The 24,069-nt window shown below is 40.2% G+C and overlaps 1 protein-coding gene across 3 annotated transcripts in view; it reads right to left on the bottom strand.

The window, feature by feature from the left end:
* Positions 1–14,517, bottom strand: part of cadm1.S (cell adhesion molecule 1 S homeolog) — a 117,500-nt gene extending 102,983 nt beyond the window's left edge. Inside the window, exon 1 of one of the 3 annotated variants that reach the window (XM_018227747.2) lies at positions 14,366–14,517. In XM_018227747.2, coding sequence (XP_018083236.1) covers positions 14,366–14,441 — 76 coding nt within the window. In that variant the 5' untranslated portion in view covers positions 14,442–14,517. The remainder of the gene's footprint in view (positions 1–14,365) is intronic. The other 2 variants (XM_018227745.2, XM_041571382.1) reach the window with 2 other exon arrangements.
* Between the last annotated feature and the right edge of the window lie 9,552 nt (positions 14,518–24,069).

The raw sequence follows: 24,069 nt of genomic DNA, 5'->3' as shown, positions 1-24,069 counted from the left end.
CAGAACAGAAGTATAACTGCAGAACTGTAACTAAATAAAAAGCACTGCCAGCAGCACGACCACCAGAGGAAATACGGTTTATAGATACAACTAGATTTAGTTTCCCTCTTGGCATTTGGTTAGGCATAAACCTCATTAAATCCCTTCATTATAGAGGGTGAATAAATTGAACCTGTGTGTGCATGGGATGGTAAAAGGAGATGGGCAACATCACAGTCTTGTTAATTCTCAGATCAAACAGCAGACATTAAATATCAAAAAGAAAGTTTACTAAAACACATATCCTATACTTAAAGGAGAAGGAAAGCTATCAAAGCAGTTAATTTCCAATAGATTAGCCACAATAGTGCAAGCTATAACAATTTATTTATTCTGCCAAATGTTTTACCATACCTGAGTAAAACAGCTCTAGAAGCTCTCTTTGTTTGTTTAGGTTAGCAGCTGCCATATTAGCTTGGTGTGACATCACTTCCTATCTGATTCTCTCTCTCTGCTCACTCAGCTCTGGGCTCAGATAACAGCAGGCAGGAGGAAGAAAGAGAGATGAGCAAACTGAGCATGCTTAAGCCCTAGCCCTGGAGGTTTATGAATGATGAAAACAGGATCATGAAGTTTGATACAGAAGCCCATGTATACACAATAGAAGTAAAGAAATGCAGTGTTTCTTTTGACAGAGGACTCAGAGCAGCATTACTTTGAGGATTTATTGGTGTATTTATATAGACCATTCTGATAAAGCTTACTTAATTTTAACCTTTCCTTCTCCTTTAAGCTTAACTTTTAGTAAGAGCTAATTTGAAGCAAGCAAAAGTAACAGACCAAGGGGTCCATTTACTAAAGCGCGGTAAAAATATGCAGACAAATTTGTCGCCAAATATGTTTTCGCCAGTTTACTAACCTGCGGTAAATATAAATTTTAATAAGTTTTCTTGCACAAGAATATGTTTTCACCAGTTATTGCATTTGCTGAAAATAACGCTACGTACACATTAAAGCCTGGTTTACTAAACAGCGAAATGTACGAAAGACAAAATTAACGCTAGAATATTCACAAAATTTTACCACCATCTATATATTGGTGGTAATTTATTTTTTAGCCAGAAAATTCAAAGGGACAGGAAATATCCCAAAACACCTTGTTTTACCCATCATTCTGTTCCTATTGCCATTCCTAACAGGAGAAGAGAGAAGTGACAGGATAATCAAAGATGTTTTGGATTATTCTTTTGTCTGCTGCTACAGCAGCTTTTTCAGCTGAAAGACGATTTATTATGGCTAGGAGGGACCAAAGGCTTTGTCAACCTAGATAAAACTACATTTATATGATGCACACAGATTTATTGGTAGAACTTGTTTATGAATTTTATTTATAATATTTTATTGGCAGGGGGTAAGTCTTGTGACTGGATGTATTGAAATGTGGATTTATATGATGCATACATGTTTGGTTGGGTGAAATCTGTTTACTGTGTTGTTGAGAATATCTATAAAGTGTAGCAGTTTTGAAGATACAGATCTGGCCATAAATCATGCCATAATAAACGCCATAAAACAAGACTATTTTAAAGCATAAATATTCGCAAACTTAATTTGTTGCCAAAAAATTCACAACTCGCTAAAATTACCGCTAACGTAAGCTGGTTCGTCGACGTAGTTACCGCAAGTGAACGCAATGACTTCTGAGCGCATCGCTGTTTAGTAAACGTAGTCGCTGTGAATATTCTGTCAGAAAAATATTCGCAGCGATAACATGCGGAAACATATCGTCAAGTTGACCACGCTTTAGTAAACGGACCCCTTAGGGAGAAAAAAAAAAATATACACTTTATTATACATTTTTTTTATATCAATTTCTCCATATATATTCAATTAGCCTCTAGATATGCAAAATTGATATGGAGGATTCTAAGCAAATTCTTTTGAGGAAATGGTCATTGTGAAAACAAATACATTCTGTTTTTTCAATATCAATTTCAGATTCACCTTTTTAGGTATTTTTACTAATGATGTAAACAAACTTTAATATACAACATGGGTCTGTCCTAACTTCTATAGTCAGAAACATCAAATTTCACGAATATGTAGGCTCCGAGTAGGGTTGCCACCTTTTGTGATTGGGTAGTATGGGCAGGGCAGTTTACACTTAACTTTCTGCTGGTGGTTACATAGAACAGTCACCCAAAGCATTCTGTAATGAAGTTTAAAATTCCTACTAGGGCGTGCAACCGAGAGGACAACCCATTTTCCATAAGAAATTGGCCTAAAAAAAATGTGGAACTTGAAACATATAAGGAAAAAAAAAACTGTGTGTTTGAAGTAGTAGCAGCTATTTTATTAGTTCCATGAGTTGTTAGTCTAATTTGTAGCTTATTAGATTTTTTCATTTAAACAAGAGGTTATTAATTTGAAAACCAATTGCAAATGGATTAGAATGCCACGGTCTACATCATACCAACGCTGAAATCTTAACTTGAGCTACAACCTTAAAAGGTGAGAGGTACTTTATATATGATTTCAACAATATTGCCCTGATTGGCAGATTTCTTACTTCAGGCTGGTATATTACAAGGGAGGCGCAGGTTTTTTGGGTTTTTTTAAAACAAAAAAAAAAAAAAGTCAAATGCTGCATATCTTACCCCCCTCCAAAAAAAATTAATAAAATACTAACAACTCTTAGTCTGTACATTTTAAACTAGATACTGGAATACAAAATATTTATTTCTCATGAGAATAGGACCCACTTCACATAAGCTTCTGTCATTTCTCCAAACTGTCATCGGAAAAAGACGGAAACATTTTGGCCAATCAGTTGGGGGCTTTGATATAGATACTCTCAATTTTAACTGGATCTGCCCTATGCCAACACCTGCATCCACTGCTGCTCTACATTTCACACCTCTCAACAAATGTACAGTAATAGCTTCTCCCACAAGGCCAAGGGAGTACTTGACTGATAGATGAAGAACAGCCGTACTCACAATGCTGAAATATAAACACTGCTACTGAATGTGCTGAAAAGAAATACACCATAGGCATTATAGCAATACACAAGGCATTGCTGATTTGCATTACTATAAGATATCAGGGCACTATCTTTCAGTTTACTTTCTCCCCTTGCCTTTTTATTTATTTATTGGTGATGAAGAAACGAGTACCAACACTCCTCAAACATGAAGGTTATTTGGCTACTGATGAAACTGACCGTAGTGTGCATACGTATTGCATGTGGTATGTCTGCAGGGACCTTAGACAATAAGCTCCACTGGGGAAGGCCCATGCGTGAATTACAAATCTCTGAAAAGCACTGTGTAACATGCCAGTGCTATAGAAATAAGCAATAATGAAATGTATTTTAGTATGCACATACAAAAACAAACTTTTTTTGAACCAGACACAGAGACTGAATATTAAAAGGGTGAATGCCTGTGAAAAACAAACAATAAGCGCTCTCCAAAATAGAGCAATACCACACTGCTTCTTTTGTGTAAAAACTACCAGGCTAGAACCACACACATCATTTAACTTACATCCCAGAGTATTGGGTTAAATCAACGTGTTAAAAATTCTACAATGCCCAGAGATACCAAGGTTAAGCAGTGAAATAGGAACGTTTTCACTTACACCAGAATTGCTAAATTGTTACTGATGACTGTAGCTCTGTCACAAATTTAGCTTTATAAAAAGGTTATGTGGTTATAGTCAAGCTCTTAGTACAGGTATTTATATAGATTAAAAATGGCTTTTATATGACAAGCTATGCTGCACTGAGCAATCGTACTGCAGGCCTGATTACTCCCCTGTGGCCAGTTAAATAGCCACTGGAATAAGAATAAAGGAATATGGAAAGTTACAGCACAGAGTTATATAATGATTTTTCTCCTTAAACAATCTCTGTATTGGCCCACGATGAAACAAAGTTACTCAAACTTATATCAATCCAGAGTGCATAACCTATTGGTGACTATATTTAAGCAAACATCACTGGGAAGACAAATGTACGAAGGCCGTAAATCCCAAGCCATGTAACAATGACATTTTTGAACATCACAAAAAAAATAAATAAATAAATAAAAAAAAATGTACCCACATACAGTACATGAATGTGTGTTTGGAGAGAGATTTTTCAAGCATTTCTAGAGAGGCCACATACAAAGCCATGGCTTATCCTCATATGCACAGCCTCAGCATGGGTGCAATCCTCCTCAGATCGTGCTCACTGCCTGGCAAACCTTTGGGTTCACGCAGAGTTATTTTTATTTGTGCAACGCCTGATTTAATGTCTTACAAAAGGAATGGCGTTCATTTTATTGGAAATTCGAATCGACAAATGAGGCATGAAATATCAGGGCAGAGTTAAAAAAGATGAAAAACTCAATTTAAAGTAACAATACTGTCCTCCCTCTCGCTCATCTTCTCACATATTCACTCCTCTATTTTCCACGCCAGTGCGTCAGAATGCCCATTTTTGAGCACAGGGTATCACCCCAGGATAAGAAAGTACAGTGAGAGAGAAATAGAAAACAACCAACAATTGTGATCATCAAATGCAATAGTTGTCAATCCAAAGTCCCCTCTTTCCCCAAACTCTTAGGCCTCATACACTACGCTATCTTATCCACAATTTTCATCCAATCAGAGTATTTCTATGGGAGTCACATATACCATACAACTTGCAAGGCAGTCTCATCATGTGTGAATTTTGGACTGATCCAGACAGTCATGCAAGGAATGGCATCCCAATTCAAAACTATGATGTCACTTGTAAAGAGCACAAAAGAAGATTTCATGCAACAAGATCAAATTTTATATTAGAAAAATGTGCGCGTCCATCTGTCTTTGTTTGTATACAAAGAGTTTGTTCATTCAACAGGGTTTTAGATGAAATCCGAAAGAAATTTAGAATTTTATGTCACCAACATGAGTGCATTAATATAGGACACTGGTTAAATTTGTTCAGAATGGGAAACAGCAAGGCAAAAAGGGGTTACGTTCAGCTCTGCAAATTTGTAGATGTCACTTGCTCTATCGAGGATGAAGCATTAATTAGCAAGGAGGGCCTAGTCCCTCACCCGGAGCAAAAGACCTCATTCACATAGTACGTGTAACACAGAATCATGAATAATCTTATTGTTTGCTGCAAAAAGACGGCTTCTGCACCCCTCCAGTAGCCCCCCTGTTCTGTTGTCTACAGTCTCCCTCAAAGGCTCCTTTGTTCCCTCCCATAAATTCCCCAAAACATGACACTAATTCCACTGTTTGCACACAGAACAAGAGCTTGGTGTAACGGTCCCTTTAAAGCGACAGCTAGTATCTGTTAATTTGTGATATATCAGTTATACAACAGCAAGTTCAAAGCCTCTTTTCTTGTTCTGAAGTACCATGCATGGACCTAATCTGTCAGCAGCACGTGAACAACTGCACAGTCAACATAAATAGGTATAATGTTACTTCATTCTTAATGGATAATATTCACTTCTTAGCATTGCTACCCACAAGTTCTTATTTAAAGCCTCTTGCAAGCTTTGCATAGAACTCCATGTACAACACACAACTTTTACAAGGAAAACAATTTCAAACATCTCTGTAGTTGAAAGCTGCAGGCATTTTCACCCTCCACTCCTATATAAAATGAATGTAATAAAACGAAGTGCAGCACAGTGGCTCAGTGTCTTGGAATGCTGGAGGTCCTGCATTCAATCCCTGCAAGGGCACTATCTGCAAGGAGTTTGTATGTTCTAACTGTGCCTGTGTAGGTTGCCTTCAATAATATACGAACAGCTTAATTGGCTTATGACTGAACTGACCATAGTGTGGGACGGGAAACATAGATTGGAAGTTCCTCTGGGGCAGGGACTGATGTAGATCTCTGTAAAGTGCTGTGGAAACATGTCAGTGCTATACGAATTATGGAAAATAAAGAATGTTTAACATCATGACCAATGTCAAGTGGGCTTTTCTGCAATACTCAATCAATATCTCAACCCCAAGACCCCAATTAGATCAGACAGGTTGCTCACTATTATGGGTTTATATACAGGCCATCAGGCTGCCAATAGCTACCCTGGTGGTACATACATGATCACAGAGAAATACCTAAAATTTGACCAAATCAACCTCAAATCTGCAGATTTGTTCATGAACCTAGGTGTTTGTAACTCAGTGTATCACAGCAAGATCAGCAGTGTGATTTAATGGGCTCATTTACAGATAATCCATGCTGTCCACAGCTACAGGTATGAGATCTTTTATATGAAATATTTTAGAACTGGAGTTTTCCGGATAGGGCGTTTTTCCAAAATGTGAAACCGCGTGCCTTAAAGCTACTAAAAACATTTAGATATTTTAAAATATGGATAGTTTTGCTATTAATGTGAATGTTATTTTAGTTTTCATCATGTACAAAAAACTGTGTAGTTATTACAGAGAAAAGGAAAACACTTTAAAAATTGCTTGTTTAAATAGAACTGTATGAAAATGCCAGCGTCATATTTCAGTTTTCTCGAAAGACATCCAACGGTCAAACACAGTGCTCATTCTGCATGGAGCAAGTTAACCTCACACAGGAGCTAGCCAGGGCCACACTGGGAAGATTAGCCAGGAAAAAAAAACCTCAATAATATATATCATTTATTTTTATACTAAATGACCAGTTAAAGTGATACAGACACTAAAAATTATTTTCAAAATATGAATCTACATGAAAGGTAACTTAAAGGTCATGTTGATTGTTTTTTCACTGATAGTTCTGCTTTTGTAAACTCTGTAATCTGACTGTTTTGCCAACCTGATTGTCCCATCTCAACCTATCCGTTAGAGTTTCTAATACGAACAGACTACTGCTGCACAAATATGGCAGCCCTCTCATAGAGGAACATGGGGGTAAGAAAGCTAATGTAAAAGCATCTGGCAAATACTTTTATTGCAAAAGTATAAATAGTATGCAAAGACAATAGTAGATATTGAATAGACAATAGTGCAAAGATAGATATAAAAAAGGTTATTTTCTGGTGTCAGTACCTCTTTCAAGCAATATAAAAACATTAAACATAACTGTCGTCATTTGATGGTCACATCAAACTACTTTTACGAGTTCCATGATGAAAATGTATATTGTATGATTCTAGTTGTATGGAAATAAGATGCAAATCCACCTGTCACGCAAGAAATAAAGATAAATAGTCATGGAACTGATGTTTTGGTTGGTTGTCTTTGACCAAAAATGCCACTGTGCAAGTCCCTTTTATTCACAATGGATCTGTAAGCAACACATGAAAAGTCTAATCACATTTAGATTAACATGTACAGGACAAGTTAATTAATTGGACAGACTGACAGATATCAGTTCAATACTAGATTAAAATAAGTCTGTATAGAAAGAAAAAGGGCTTCATTCATTTCTGTAAAGGCCTTTGCTTATTTACTGCAGTTGTAAACTATAAACCATTTGGGTCTTCTATTTAAATGATTATTGATTTTACCCTGAATAGTGCTTGTTTACATGTTCAGCTTTACAACATGCCTGCAACTGCTGTCATAAACCCTGAGGAAACTGCTTGGCGTTTTTAATTTTTTTATTGGTGACTAGTGATGGGCAAATCCAAAAAGTTTTGATTCGCCGAAAATTTGCAAAAATGTTTTCACCCATTAAAGTCTATTGTCGGCAATTTTGCTGGGAAAAATTGGCAAAAATGTCATTCATCACTATTGGTGACTGCAATAATTACACATTAATGGCAGTAATACATTCAATATAGTAGATGTCCTTTATGCCGGTTGCTAAGCACAAAACACCATTTGGATTTGGTATAGAAGTACCTTGAGGGTACGAAAGGCGTAGGGCCTACGGAGATGCACTTATATTTTTAACTATGACTAATAAAGACTAATTTTTTAACTCATACTTTTGGCCCTGTGGATTCCTCTGAGTGCCGGATAGCCCTGTCTTCTTGCTTAGTTTCGGTTTTCCGCTCCATGAAGCTTGTGGTCTGGTGCACGTGGACCACACAACCTGGTGAGCATTTTACATTGTTATTCTAGAGCATCTATATGATTGCAAGAGGTACAGAATTGGTCATCCAGAAAGTTGTGGCATATTTAATTTTCCTCTGTATCAATCCATATGGTTGACAAAGCACCCTATTAGAATTTTTATATGGCAAAAGTTTATTTTTCCTTTTGATTGAGCACCTAAAATAAACAATTTCTTGGCAACAAATGTCATTTTATATAAGAGAAGGTTTTCATTCTATAGTTCTGTAAAGAGTCATGGAAGGCAGTTAGCACCTTTTTTAAAATAGTTCAAAACTACTTTTTGGACAGTGATAAACAAAAAAAAAATACTTCAACGCAACTTTTCAATATATACATAATTACAATTAGAATGTACATATTCAGTTTATTTGTAAATGCAATTGAGACTAGTATCTCTGTTTGGTTACGTTTCCTGCATCTCTCACTCCTAAAACAACCTTGAAAGCTTGCTAATAAAAGGCGATTAAAAGCTGTGACTTTAGACCAAGAATCAGTGAAAAAAAGGATATACAAACACTGCTTTAAAATGGCAACTATACTTACAAATAACTTGTTTTTAAGTATGTGTATTGAAAAGTTACTTAGAATTACAATTCCCTTCATCATATAAAAATGAGTTTTTGGTGGAGTGCCCTTTGTATTCTACATTTCTTATCTGTTATGTAAACACGTCCCTTTTTTTGTCCTATTTACCTTGATTTGCTGCCCTTATGGCTACACAGCAACTTATTTATATAAACCTTCATGTTTCTGAGGCAAACACACATTTTTACCACTAAAGTCAAGAATACATTCCATTTAAATGCATATAAAACAACAGTATTACTGGTCCTTTAACATTTAGGGGCATATTTATCAAGGGTCGAATTTCGAAATTGAAAAACCTTCGATATTCAAATTCAAAAAGACCAACCAAAATTAAGTCGAAGTTTTTTTTTTTGGTCGAATAGGTCAGTTTTTGATCTAATAGGTCCGTATTCGGCCAAATTCGAATGGTGCGAATCAAATTAATAGCGCATTCAATCTAATTCGATTCAAAGTTTTTCCCAAAAAAAACCTTTGATTTTTCAAAGTCCACCAATTGACTAAATTGGTTCTAGGAGGTCTACAAATTCTTCCTTTATCTTCTCCAAACACAGCAGACCTAAACAAACGTGATGCCATTTTCATGACAAACATTTTTAATAACAAGAAGCTCCTTCCCCAAACCCACACTTTCTTCTGTTCCATTTTCTTTTCAGTATTTTCCCTCCTCCCCCATATTTCACACATATACATATACTGAATGCATTTGCTCAACTTGCAACAGCTGCGGCTCCAGCATTACTAGGAGCTGGGTCCGAATCATAAAAAAACGTAATAGTTATTTTGGCTTTCTGGAGCGGTAAACCAGTGATGGACGAAAATCCATACAAGTCATTAGGGTTTAAAAAAAAAAAACAATAATATAGGAGAGGGAATGTTACTTAAGGTAAGGTTTGGTTATCCCTGCTCAGTGACAGAGATGTGAGTAACACTGCAATTTATGGGAAAATTTAAAGGAGAAATATTCTGCATGTTAAGAAAAGGGTCTTGGAAAGTGACTTTTAAGGAAAAGGGTAACTGTGAAAAAAAAGGGCCATAGATAATGCAAGAAGAGGGGCCCAGATATAAAACTACATCTCCCAGTGCAAGAAATGCTGTTAGATGTAGTATAACAGAAGCGGAAAGGCTGAAACTTGTCAACCCCTCATGAGAATACATTATTAAAGGGGTCGTTCACCTTTGAGATAACTTTTATAATGATGTAGTGGGCGCAATTCTGAGACAATTTGCCATTTGTTTTCATTTTTTACTATTGAAGGTTTTTGAGTTATTTAGCTTTTTATTCAGCAGCTCTTTGATTTGCATCTTAACCAATCTGGTAACTAGGGTCCAAATTACCCTAGCAACCATGCATTGATTTGAATAAGAGACTGGAATATGAATAGGAGAGGGCCTGAATAGAAGGATGAGTAATACAAAGTAACAACAATACATTTATAGCCTTACAGAGCATTTGTTTTTTAAAAGGGAGTCAGTGACACCCATTTGAAAACTGCAACGAGTCAAAAGAAAAAGACAAATAACTATAAAAAAATAATGAAAACCAATTAAAAAAGTTGCTTAGAATTGGCCGTTCTATAACATAATAATAAAAAAAGTTACCTTAATGGTAAACCACCCCTTTAAAAATAATATACAATAATGTTCACAAAATGCAACTTTTTTTCAATTTAGCTAGGGTTACTCATAACTACTGCCCTACCTGTTCTAAAATAAAACTACTCTCCAAAGGGCTGGAAGGCAAAATATTTGTTTCAGGAAAGTACTAATAGGGAACTATTCTTTGGAAATCCTATATGACTATATTGGATGGTTTAAGGAACCCATGGGCACATGGGGCAAACCAACAGGTATATATGTATGGCCACTTTTCTATTGTTCTGTTTACTTGGTCCGATCGCCCAGAAGAAAGTAAAGAGAATCTGTGGCCCCCTCCTTTCAGCCAACCTGTAGTAATGTTTATGTCAGGACAAAATCCAAAATCCAAGAGGATTACAGGATTATTTGTTGCAATGTCCCCCAATTTGCCATACAAGCAATATGGTGTAAATTAGCCAAACCGATGATGAAAGCTAGACACTCATAGCTAGCTCAAGTCTCACTACATCTGCAAAGGTCTGGATGAAAATAGAATACTCAGAGAATAAAGGAATATTATTTCCATAATGCGTTTGAGCAACATGGTGCAAAGGCCTTAATGACCATGGAGGTAGTGCAGTAAAGTGAAACCATCAGGGGGTAAAGGAAATCTGTGTCCAAAGAAATCAAGGCACAGTATTGTTTAGTTGGCCTTACTAACCCTTGTAATACAAGGACTGAGATTTCCCATGGATTCTTGCTGTGTAGAACAATGTACTAGTAAACAATTACCAAGAGGAACAAACTCTCTAGGCTGGTTCTTTAAGTCCTCTCTAGGCTTTTAGGTTTTGATTTATCGAAATAAATTATTTAAGGTGCCATTATAGCAATAAGATAGCAGGATGTAGTGAGAACTGTTTCCTGATAAGGAAGATGGGGGGCAAAAAAAATTCATTGTGGGAGGTGGGGAGCTGAAGGACCAATTGTTTATAATGGTCAGGAAAGGGATATACAGATATGCTGGCATCATGTAAGGAAGAAGATAGATTTTTTTTTTAAATAAACAAGCATGTTTTTTGCATTGAGCTTTTTTTGCTCAGCAAACTTGCAAGGACGACCAGAATTAGAAAAAGCTTACACAAAACAAATATTTTTAGGTGCCAGAAGAAATAAATGTTTAGCCTATGAAAGTATTGCAAAGACTGGAAAGATCTTAATAATGGCATCTATCCAGTCCTGGGGCAGTGAGGGCCTTGTGAAGCAATGATCGGGGAAATAGGAGAGGGGATTTTTACAGGACTGAAAAAGGTGGAAAAGGAAAAAAAAATCCATTCTGCATAAATGGAGGATGGCATAGGCATAGTCATAGTGTCAGTGGCAGGATTTCTGTAGGATGAGTAAAACAGGTAGAGAGAGCAGCCTCTGCATGATGGACAAATGAGGGTTAAAGGAGAAATTCTGCATGGTAGGCAGGGAGGTGGGAGAAGAGGATTTGTGTGTGTTTTTGTTCTGGAAATGCAAACACTGCCCTCTTGATTCGGAGCGCTGCCAGGACGGCTTCAGCCAGAATCGATGCAAAAGCAACGGTAGCATGTAACAATATGGATCATCCTATGTAACCCGCTCCCCTTTTCAAATCACTTGCCAATCAAAAGTAACAAATGGTCACAGCAGCAGAACATATAGAGAATAATGTTCTGTGTAAACACAACACAGGATCCCATTAGGGGCAAAACAGGATGGACTCCGCCTTGAATTAGCAATAAAATATCCATTCCAAGATTTATTTAAAAAGAACATTTTAAAACAGGTTTGGAAATAAAGCAGTTCACTCTGCCTACGTATAAATCCACTCCTCTTAAACCAGCCAGCTTACACAAAGTGCCCCCAGGAGTGAGCAACAGTTTGACATTATTCGACAACAGTGCTTTGCCATTCAGAGTGCATATTAATCAGGCAGAAGCAAAAACAAGTCTTCAATATATTTAAATGCAGCAAAAGATGAGATGACAGAATTGACCCTGTTAGTGTGCCAAAGGGACATGCATTGGGCAGAGATAATTTCCCCCCATACATTCTGGTGGGGTCCCTGTGTCAGAACATAAAGGCAGACACCAAAATAAAGAAAAATGCTTGTAATGGCACATTGTGAGCTCCCTAACCAAAAATACTAAGGAAAACGAAAGTGCAGTAGAAGAAATTGTTGCACAGAGATGTTTGTGTGGTTTCCTTTGGAATCATCCCCATGAGCAGTAATGAAGAAGTGGACTAGGGCAATCAGGGAACCAAAGCAGCATTGAAAACATTCCCTCAGCAAATGGTGTTAAAGAAAAAAAAGATTGGGGACTGCAAATAGCAACCGAGCGTTTGTTTACTACAAAAAATAAATGGGGGGAGAGGGGGTTTAAAACCTCCCATGTATAGGAATAGACAATATGTTGCCTTGGCATTGGAAGGGAATTGTTAGTTATCCTGCAATACCCAGCCTGCGGCCCTGAACTTGTTGAACTACAAATCACAAAACCATATCAGCCATTAACAGCAGCTAGAGGTAGCACTTGTTGGACATTCCTAGTAACAAGGAGGATATTCCTTTTCACACCCCCTCTGCTATGCAACAAGTGGATTGTGGGGAAAACAGAGGAGATATGGTTCAAATTACAATAGCCGTGTCGCACTCATCCCTTTGTCCTCCCTTATTTTAGGATTCTCTCTAACCTGCTTCCCTACCCCCTTCCCTTTTGTTCTTCTTTCATCTCTTTTCCCTCTCATCTCCCTGATCCCTCCATCTCTCTTTCATGTGAAGTCTCTTTCCCGACCATCCTTCTTCCCTCTCTCCCCACCCCTTTCCATTCATTTATCTCCCTGCACTCCCCATCCTCATCCTTCAGTGCCGTTTGCTGGTTTCACCCGTTCATAATAAGGAACATTACGGCAGGGAAACATTTGGTATACGCAACCCTGGTTTCAGAGCACCCCTGTGGTCTACAACCCCCTCTAAAAAAGCCCCTTGCTTCCCTCTCACATCGCCTCACCTCACCCCCCACCACACGCACCTTGGGTTTAAGCCAAATGAGTGATTTCGTCAAAGCCTTTTAATTTAATAATGTGCCAGTTATACAGAAAAAAATACACCTCCCTCTTCTTGCAGCAACTGTATAGCAATATCCTCCTTTAACCCCTAATTCTCTCACTATTCCTTGTGGGCAGAACTGCTGCAATTGCACACCAGTGTGGTACCATGTAGATAAAGAAGTGATCAACAGTCAAAGCCCAAACTGGAAAACAAATCTCAGCCACTGGGTACAGATGGCTAATGTGGCTTGCAAGTGTTGCTTTTGGTGTAGGGCAGAGATGGTGTTTTTTGGGGGTCCCCCAAGCACCAATCCTTCAAAGAAGATTGTGTTTAAAATTACAAAGAACATTTTTTTTCTCCATAAGTTTTTAATCTCAGTATTAAGATCAGGGATGTCCAACCTGCAGCCCTCCTGCTGCTCTTGCACTGCAACTCCCCTGCATCCCACCAACAACAGAAGGCTATATGGGGGTTGGAAGTTCCAGTTCAGCAACAGCTGCTGGAGGAGCTGCAGATTGAAAATCTCGGATTTAAATAATCACCACCAGATGGGGGGGACCCAGCCTACCAGCATTTTTGGGGTCCCTTTCCTCCTGGCCAGTGTAACATACTGTTGTGTCACTGCAGGATGGATGGATTGATTTGATAGCAGCGCAAAATGTGTAAATGTCTTGGCCCCTCTCTTCCACTGCAGGCACAGACAATCTGCAACCCCCGGCATCTGTTTGACTGCAACTCTCACCAACAACTCGTGAACACAAGCCTGGAGAGCCGAGGGAAGCTAGAGCACTGCAAGATGAACATTGCTGCTCTTTCCCATCTATATGGTTCTGGATCCAACCCCTTCCCTCTAGGAAATGCTGTATCCCAATGACATTAGTGATCATCAGCAGCTCATTTGTACAGAACAATGGGAGAAATGAGTAGAAGGAGCAGAGCCTGGATATCCCTATCCTTTTAGCCTGTGCTTTTCCCTCTCCCGCATTCCTCACTGTTATACCTCCCTCCCACTCTCTTGCTCTCCGGCTATTAGTCTCTTTGCTCTCTCCTCCCCCGTGTATCATGTCCGACTCATACCCTCACAGCCCCTCTTACCTTGCTGCAGCAGTCCAGCATGGAATCCAGTTACCAAGAGAAGGATGCAGAGAGCGGCTCCGGGATGACTCGCCATGTTCGGCACCTGCTTTACTCTGCAGCTTCCAGCTCGGCGTTAATCACATGCTAATGATATGTTAATCCATTCATCTGAAGGCTCTGCCCTTCCAAAATCTACCCCGCCCACCACTGACGTAAAAAAAATGGGCGTGTCTTTGTGACGTTGGTATGCGCTCTGAACTGCTCCAACCACGTGGGTGATTCCATATAAAGAACACGGGGGAAGGGAACAGAACTCGGAGTCTGTGGTATATAGAAGGCGGGAAATGGAAAGAGATGTTTAAGGATAAAGTAGTAATAGTAGCAGCAGCAAAGGTTGAGTGGGAAGAGAAATGGCTACAGAATAAGAATGTTGCACATAGGGTGTTTTAGCTGCTAAAAAAAACACCATATACCTTATAATTTCTCCCATGAAAAGCTGTCTATTGGTAGCCTAAGCCTATACAAAGACAAATTTCCCACAACTTATTATTAAGATGTATTTATATAGCGCCAACATGTTTCAGAGCGCTGTATGTGTTTATACAACTGAGTCACATGAATTACATACATAGAACATATGGAGTTACATACATCACAACCAATGCCGGTACAAAAGGTGAGGAAGGCCCTGTGCAAAGGAGCTTACAATCTAAAGGGAAGGGAGTAATACACAAGGTGTGGGAGTGGGCAAGATTGAATTAAGTGGGTGAGAAATGTGGTACTGTATGTGGTGTTGCATTTGATAGTCAGGGCCGCCATCAGGGGGGGGACAAGCGTACCGGCCTGCGCATGAAGGGGGGCCCGGCAGCGCTGCATTTTTTGAAGATCCGGGCCCCCCTTATGAGCGTCCGAGCCATATGTCTTGCCTCTTACGTTGCTGAATGCGGAAGTGCCGAAAAGCCGAAGCTGATGCGCCGAAAAGACCCGAAGTCACGGAAAAAGCCGAAGTCCCGAAGCTCCGAAAAGACCCGAAGTCACGAAAACAGCCGAAGCCGAAGTCCTGAAGCAGCGCAAAGACCCAAAGTCACGAAAACAGCCGAAATTGAAGTCCTGAAGCGGTGAAAAGACCCGAAGTCACGAAAGGAGGCAAAGTTGAAGTACTGAAGCCATGAGTTCTATCCTACTGAACACCAGTTTGTGTTTTTTTTTTAATCCCATGGCCACCAATGTATTATTTTAATATTCTATAGGCCCCTGCCACCAATCTTTTTTTTAAAACTTTTTTTTGGGGGCCCCAATTTTTTTTTAACTCGTAAGGGGCCCCTTGCCACCATTGTTTTTTTTTGTTTTGTTTTTTTTAAAAAAAAAAAAATTTCTTTTTGGTGGCCCCAATTTTTTTTAACTTGTAAGGGGGCCCCTGCCACCAGTTTTTTTTTTCAAAAAAAAAATTATTTTTTTTTCAAATTTTTTTTTGGGGACCCAATTTGTTTTTAAGTTATAAGAGTGACTTTTTTCACAGGCAGCAGCAGCAGCACTCGGCCATTCTCATGCATGGATTGTAATCTGCATCGCGCCGCTGCTCGGAAGCCTCCTTAGTCCCGCTCTGGAGAGAGGCTGCTGGGATTGTACCGATTCCCCCTTTTGGTTCCAAGCCAGAGAGATGGAAGCGAAAGGAGGGGACAGGGGAGTGCTGCTGCTGCTGCCTGTGAAAAAAGTGTACGGCTGTCGGTGTGCGCTCACTCTTGCGCCTCACACAGACACCGGCCCGGCACCAGCCGCACACCGCTTCTTGTATCTGAGCGATGTAACTCTCCTGCGCTGATAGATGCGCCCCAGAGAGGATGAAGAGACAATCTGCGATGTCTGTGTGCCCTGCCACCCGCCTGGGGCACTCTCGCTAAGAATCGCCTGCTGCTGCAGTGCCGGGTTAGTAGGAGGCTGAGTCCCTGCAAGATCTCCCCAGAGGCGCGCTGCTCTGCACAAGGATGTTTCGGGAACACACCGGGCACTTCAGCTCTTCATCCAGCCATCCGCTTTCCAGCACTGTCTTCCTGCTGTCAGTAGACTATGGGAGCTAGCCAGGGAGGACAAATCCAGCACCGCACTATGGATGGTCCCCATATCGCTGTTTCTTAAGAGGACAGGAAGTGGAGTTTCGGTAAGTTATTTCTTAATAAAGGCTTTGCAATTTTGAAATTTTAATTTGTCTTGGTGTTTTTTTTCGTTGTATTCTAATGAATTTTTTTAAATTTTTTTTTGATGTTACTGGTCCTTTAAGCAGAGTGAGGGTAGGCTTCTCTAAATAAGTGTATTTTAAGAGATTTCTTGAAAGCAGAAAGGTTGGGAGAAAGTCGGACAGACCGTGGGAGAGAGTTCCAGAGGAGGGGTGCAGCCCTTGCAAAGTCTTCAATGCGAGCATGTGAGGAGGTAATGAGAGAAGAGTTGAGTAGCAGGTCAGTAGAGGAGCGTAGTAAGTGGTTGGGTGAGTGTATAGAGATGAGTTCTGAGATGTAGGGTGGGGCAGAGTTATGAAGTGCTTTGAATGTCAGGGTCATTAATTTGAATTTTATTCTGAAAGGTAGTGACAGGCAGAGTGACATGGCAGAGGAGGAGCGGTTGCTGAGGTTTATGAGCCTCGCAACAGTGTTTATAATGGACTGGAGAGGTGACAGTCTCTGGCAGGAAAGGCCAATTAAAAGAGAGTTACAGTCGCCTAGAGGTTGTAAATAAAGCCTAAGCAATATATATTATGTATATATATATTTATTATGTGTGTGTTGGCATCAAGCATCTTATAACTGGCCAAACTGGTAAAACATTAAGCAGGTGGCAGTAGTTTAACTAATGGCATTCAGGACGTGTACCTTCCTCCAGATCTCTGCTCCCCTGGCCTTCAGACACGCATGTCCACAAACACTTCCCTGCCACCCACAATAAGCCTTAGTGTGGCTCCTGAGGGCCCCAAAGATGTGTGGCATCACCTGCAACCCCAGTAGTTACACCACTGCCTGGTAGCAACCCAAATATGGTAATGCTAAATAATGTATTACTCTCATTATACATACTATATTGCACTCAGTGCCCCACATTAAATATATTACTGATACATAACAAATCATGTACCATCTTCTAAAAATAAGTGCTGGTGTGCTAAGGGGTGCAATATTACAACTACTGATGGGGCATCAGTCAGTAATACTTTTAAGTTGGGGCAGTGAGTGTTTAAAAATGTCATATACTGTATATAAAGAACTAGAATAGTTAAAGCATATTTGGATCCATATAATCTTCTTGACCGTATATATAGTAGGCATCATGTGGCACATTATTCAGCCTTGTATAGCATTTTGTTCATATGGGGTAACGGGCAAATGACAAATTCAATGGAAATCTAAAATTTTGGCAACTATGCAATGAACTATATACAGTAGTGATGTGCGGGCCAACCCGATACCCGCGGGACCAGCGGGTTTACCCGTGGGACCAGCGGGTTTACCCGCAGGTTCGGGTCGACCTCTCACTACTCCTCGTGGGTGGCGGGTGGGGGTTGAGCTCTTCTGCTACTCTCCCCGCCTTCCACCTTCAAATGCCAGCTTCCGGGTTCCGGTTTCATAGTCTCGCGTCTGCTCACCCCACCCCATTTGTGACGTCATCGGCAGGGCGGTGCGGGTCTATAAAAGGACAACGGAAGCTCGGGTGCAGGCGGGCGCAGGCTGGAGCAGGGAGGGTTAGGGTCAGGTGCGGGTCAGCAAAACCCTGACCCGCATATCACTAATATACAGTGTTGCTAATGCAATGCGATCAACTTGAAAACCACACCCATTGAAGTTGAAGGGGCCTATTTATTATGAGTAAAAAACTGTAAAATAAATCGCAAACTGTTTGATATTTTACACCATTTATAATGCTTCAGACCTTTATAAGTCATTTTTTACACCAAGATGTTCTGCGAAATATTCTGCAGTATACATTATTTACACCACGTAATAAATCTGCCCTCAAATGTACCGATGAAGTTACATTTTATGGGTGGCCATGTTTGAGGGTGCACCTGCATATAATGAGCATTTTATGAGAATTTTGCTCAGCATGTCTGTTTTGCCACACAGACAGGGACATTCCTTTAAAAAAGTATTGTTTCTCCCAACCAGAGTGCAGGCTCAATTAGTCCACACTTCCAGTGGGGCAAACATTTTTCAGGTGACAGGTGCCCTTTAACACACCAGCACTTGCAAGATGATGAATGATTCCTTATGCGTCAATAACACGTTTATAGTACTAGTCTTGAAGAAAGCTATTATTCTGAATATTCACAATTTTTAAGCTTTTATAATTATTACAGTTTCATTACACATTGCCCTGGCATCTTTGAGTATGTTCTGCATATTGTATGCATTTGGTATCATTAAATAATTTGATGCACTACATAAATCTTTAATATATTTTTAGTACTTGCAGCATGTGATTCTGTATAAGAGAACTTATAAAGGAAAGCTTTAGTGTGTCAAATGCTTGCCTCCACACAAATGCATTCTAAGATGACAATATGTACAGCTGGCAGTCGCGTAACTAGATATTACTGGGCCCCACAGCAAATTATTTTTCAGGCCCCAAAAATTTTTAGCAGTTGACTTGTTTTACCAATATTTATTGAAATTGTATATGAATTAGGGCCTCGTGGGGCCCCTATACCTCCTGGGCCCCCCTGCAGGTGCAGGGTCTGCTTCCTCTATAGTTACACCCCTGACAGCTGGTACTATGATCTGGTTTTAATCTCTCTTGGTTTAAAACAAATATTACTGAAGACCCTGTTAAAGCTATGCTCTTAAATTCATAACCATAGGAAGATGGTGATTTTTGTGCTTGCTGGGATGTTTTTATTTTACCTCTCTGCTTATGTCCTGTAAACACAGGACGTGTCATAGAAGAAAGAGCAATTACTGTGAGTTACTGTGTTAAGTATATGATAGCTAACTCTACAATTTAATATCTCTGGCAGGTAGGTGAGTAAAAGTAGCTGTTCTTGTTTTTATAATGATCCTCTGTTTGTACCTCAGTAATAAATAAACAAAACGCCAAGAAACGTATTTGCTTCTCACTAGTGGCAAGATGGTTATGTGTAGTGCTTATTCCTACTGCAATAATGGATTGCTGCTTCCAGGACACTGAAATCAAAGGGGAAACTGGGAATGTAATTATCTACTGTGCAAAAACCAGACATGCATGGAGTAGCTTCGATTTCCACTTTAAACTTCTATTTTATGCAGAAAACACCCACTTAATGCCTTTGCCTCTAAGGATATTGAGAGGTGTAGTATAAACACCAGCTTGGGGCTGTAGGATGAACCCTGGAAGTAGCTTAAGTTCAGAGTTTGGGTAGGATCTAGCGCATGCGAAGAGTAATGAGTAAAGGCACGTCATCCCCACCACTTAAAGGGATTCTGTCATGATTTTTATGGTTTACTTTTTATTTCTAAATTACACTGTTTACATTGCAAATAATTCAATCTGCCATTTAAAACGTTATTCTTGAACCAACAAATGTAATTTTTAGCTATAATATTGGTGTACCTGATTCTGAGCTTTGAGATGGAGCCAGCACTTCAGGATGGAATTGCTTTAGAGAAAGCTATTGTTTCTCCTCTTCTCATTGTATTTAAGCACAACCCAAGTCATGTTCCATATCCCCACCCAGTGGCAGACATGAGAATAGCACATAAGCAAGAAAAAGCAGGGTTTTTCCCTGTTTTGGTGTTATTCTCATGTCTGCCACTAGGTAGCTATGGAGCACTTTTAGCAATGCAAACAAATCCTTCAGCAGAGTTGTCAGGGGGCTGCTTATCTGGTTAGCTGCCCATTGTTCTGCTGATGGGCTGCTGGGGAGGGTGGGGCGGGGGTTGATATCACTCCAACTTGCAGTGTAGCAGTAAAGATTGACTGAAATTTATCATGTTTTTGGGGTACCTGGGAAATGAGCATCATGTCTAGCCTCATGCCAAATTTCAAAATTCAATATAAAATAATCTAGTTTACTCTTTTAAAAATGGATTTCTGATGCTTTTTTTTTTAAATAAAAAAAACATGCTTTCCCATGACAGTATCCCTTAATTCTGTAATGTGAGATCAGTTAGCCACCCCCCCCCCCCAAAAGGTAAAAAGAAAATTACAAGTTAAAAAAAAAACTATTGGTGGTCAGGGGTCCCATAGAAAATTAAAAAAAAACATTGGTGACCAGGCCCCCCCTCACAAGTAAAAAAAATGATGGTCAGGGGCCCCATAGATTTTTTCTTTAATTTTGGTGGCCAGGGGCCTATAAGCAATTACTGTAAAATACATCATTGGTGGCCAGGGGTTTAATTAAAAAAAACATTGGTGTTCAGTGGAACTTACCTCAGGTTCTTCTTCTTTGTCCTCGGTGATGGCAGCTTCTTTGGGGTTTTTTGATGACCTTCGGCTCCTTTCCTCGCTTTAAGTCTTTTCACAGTTTCGGCTCCGTTCGCGACTTTGGGTCTTTGGCAGTTCTGCTCTTTGGGACTTCAGCACTTCGGGTCTTCAGCAGTTTGGCTCTCCGGGATTTCAGGTCTTCGGCAATTCAGCTCTAAGGGATGTCGGCTTGCACGATCTTAAGGGGGCCTGGCTAATCCGAAAGTGCAGCACTGCCAAGCCCCCCTTTAACCTAAAATGCTTGCGGGCCAGGGATGACTGTCCCTGTGCCCCTCTGTTGGCGGCCCTGAAAGTGAGAGACAGTGGATTGATGCAGAAGTGGGTTGAGGCAAACAGTGAACAGCAGTGGGTACTAACACTCCATGCACATTATACAGAGTATTAGACAATGTTTACTGAATGGGGGAGGTGTATTTGACACAACACTACATCTTCTATCACTTCACAGGTCCCTTTGCATTTTTTATTTGTAACCTTGCATTTTGGTTCCCCCCACCCATATTTCTGTGCTCTGACGTCATGTTTCCCTAACTAGATATGCATGATCTACTATTGTTTTACTGTTTCCAGGCTGGCGGGGGCAGGAAGGGATTAAAACAAAGCCCAAGAGTAAAGAAAAAAAAGGTACTGTCACTATCGGTACCCAAAATCCAGAACCAATGCTAGGCTCCCTGGTCTCGGCTCTTGCTTCATTTAACAGCCGCCTTTCACCTCTGGAGGAGCCCTCGGCTAATTGGATGCCGCCAGGTCTTATTAAGAGACGAGCCAAGCTAAGGGTTCTGGACAAGCAGAGGGACACGATTGTTAGTCTTTTTGGGCAGAAGGTCACAGTTCAAGGAACAGACAAAGGTGTAGTCAAATCAGGCCGGGTCGGTGCGGGCAGAATACAGGCGAAGTCAGACAGGCAAGGGTCAAAACCAGAAGATCAAATCAGAAGAGTCAAGCCAGGCACGGGTCAGATAACAGATTTCGGAATAGTCAGATAACAGGCAGAGGTCAGGAACACAGAAGTCAGCAAAGTCAGGCAGGCAGGGTCAAAACAGGAATCAAAATACAAACAGAACATACCCAGGAACTCAGAAATGGAACCTAACAAACGGGCCATAAGTTTGGATCAGAGGCACCTTTAAATATTTGAATTTCGCGCCGCTGGTGTGATGACGTCATGCGGCCGGCACGAAAACAAGGAAGTGCGTGGCCGCGCATGCCATAGTGAAACAGGCGCAGGAACTGGAAGGACTAGGGCTTCGGGCGTCCCTGCCGGGCCCTAGTCCCCGCTAGACCACCAGGGACAGTTAATCATGACAGACTAAACTTCAGCTTTTTGCCCTCAAAGTGCAAGTCCAGGTCCTGCCACTAGGGGATTGGCTAGGCTACAGGAGACTTCACGTTTCTTCCTCCAGCCTAGCCAGTACTACGAGGCTGTACTTACATCTTGATTGGGAAAATAACAAGTAAAGTTTTTTTTTTTTTCATTTTTATTCTTTTTATCAACCAGGTTTGGGAAGGCTTAGTCTTCCCTAGCCTTAATGTAAATCTGTCCATGTGCATAGCAGTATGAACATTACAACTGCTGTTCTGGAGTTTCATAAAACCCATCATGTCCAAATCTACCCAAGGGCAGGGAAACTGCATATTCTCATATAATATTTTTTAAAAAGTAATTCCAACTGCTGATTCCCTTTGATTTGTATGGTGGTCTGACATTTCCCCCACACTGAAAAGCATGTGCTTTTAACCTCAATTTTACAATAATGCACATCCATTGAGTTTTAGATGTATAGCTGATCTGATCCAGGGATGCAAGTTATGGATAATACATGACTCCTGTCTAAGCATCTGGAGACTGACTGGAAAAACCACAAAAAATGCAGGAGAGGGAAAACCATGGGACAGGAATAGACAGGCTCTGCCCTTTCTATAAACTGTTCTTATAGTTCTGTACAAATAAGCTGCTGAGGATCACTATCTTTGGGAAATGATGCCTATACATTGTTTATCTCCTTTCTTTCCACATAATGCTGTTTTGTTTTCCTTAAAGTTTAAAGGACAAAGAAAGGCAAAAAAATAAAATCCCAATATACTTTAATTAAAAAATGTGTACAGTTTTTATAAGAAATCTGGCTGTAGATAGGAATTGTCAGACGGTCCCTAACTGCTGGGCAGGGAAACAATCATACTTATAAACAGCAGGGGGAGCCCCCGCTTACTTCCCAGCCATGCAGAACTCAAGCAGCTTTGTTTTTTTCCCTGTAGAGCAGTTGGCGACTGTGTAGAGATTTGTATTGGATTTGATTTTTGCCTTTACATCCCCCTTTACTGTTTCCAACTCCAGCTGCAGGGACAAAGATCATTGAGCCAGATTTAAACAGATAAACTGGGATTAAATTTGGAGGATACTTTGCTGCAGCCACTGGTGATGGAGAGTTGGAGAAAGTTTGTATTCCAGGACATGTAAACTCTATAAACCCTTACCGTGTTTTTAGGTTGGGCACATATTCCCCACACAAAATGCATCATTGTCTCTGTATTGGGTCAGGTAGTATCTGTATCCCCTCCGTTAGCCTGCAGTGTAGTGTTTTCCTGAATGCAAGATCTGCTTCAACCAGGCTGCCATTTTCTATCGGCTACATCATCATTTATATTTGCATATCCAGCCACGCCTGATGACCTTGCTCAGAAGTGTTTTTTGGTAATGTAACTTTATTAGCAAGTATGTGTAATCTTACTCACGCCTACATATAATCCCACTCACTCATGCATAATCCCGATCACTCATATGCATAATCCCACTCATACTTGGAATCCCACCCATGTGTACATGTAATCCCACCCACTCATATGCATAATCCCACTCAAACTCATAAATATGCATAATCCCACTCATACTCACAATCCCACTCATTCACATGCATAATCCCACTCATACTCAAAATCCCACTCACTCATACATGTAATCCCATTCACTCATACATGTATGAGTGAGATTATGCATATGAGTGGGATTATGCATGTGAGTGAGTGGGATTAGGCATGAGTGAGTGGGATGACATGTATGAGTGGTATTATGCATGAGTGTGTGGGATTATGCATGAGTGAGTGGGATTATGATGGATTATACATGTGTGAGTGGGATTATGCATGAGTGAGTGGGAGTGACTGGGATTATGCATGAGTGTGCGGGATTCTGCATGAGTGAGTGGTATTATGCACGAGTGAGCGGGATTATGCTTGAGTGAGTGGGATTCTGCATGGATTCTGCAGTGAGTGGTATTATG

The sequence above is a fragment of the Xenopus laevis genome, chromosome 7S (genome assembly GCF_017654675.1).
Source record: "Xenopus laevis strain J_2021 chromosome 7S, Xenopus_laevis_v10.1, whole genome shotgun sequence".
NCBI lineage: Eukaryota > Metazoa > Chordata > Amphibia > Anura > Pipidae > Xenopus > Xenopus laevis.
This window is presented reverse-complemented; position numbering and strand designations above follow the sequence as displayed.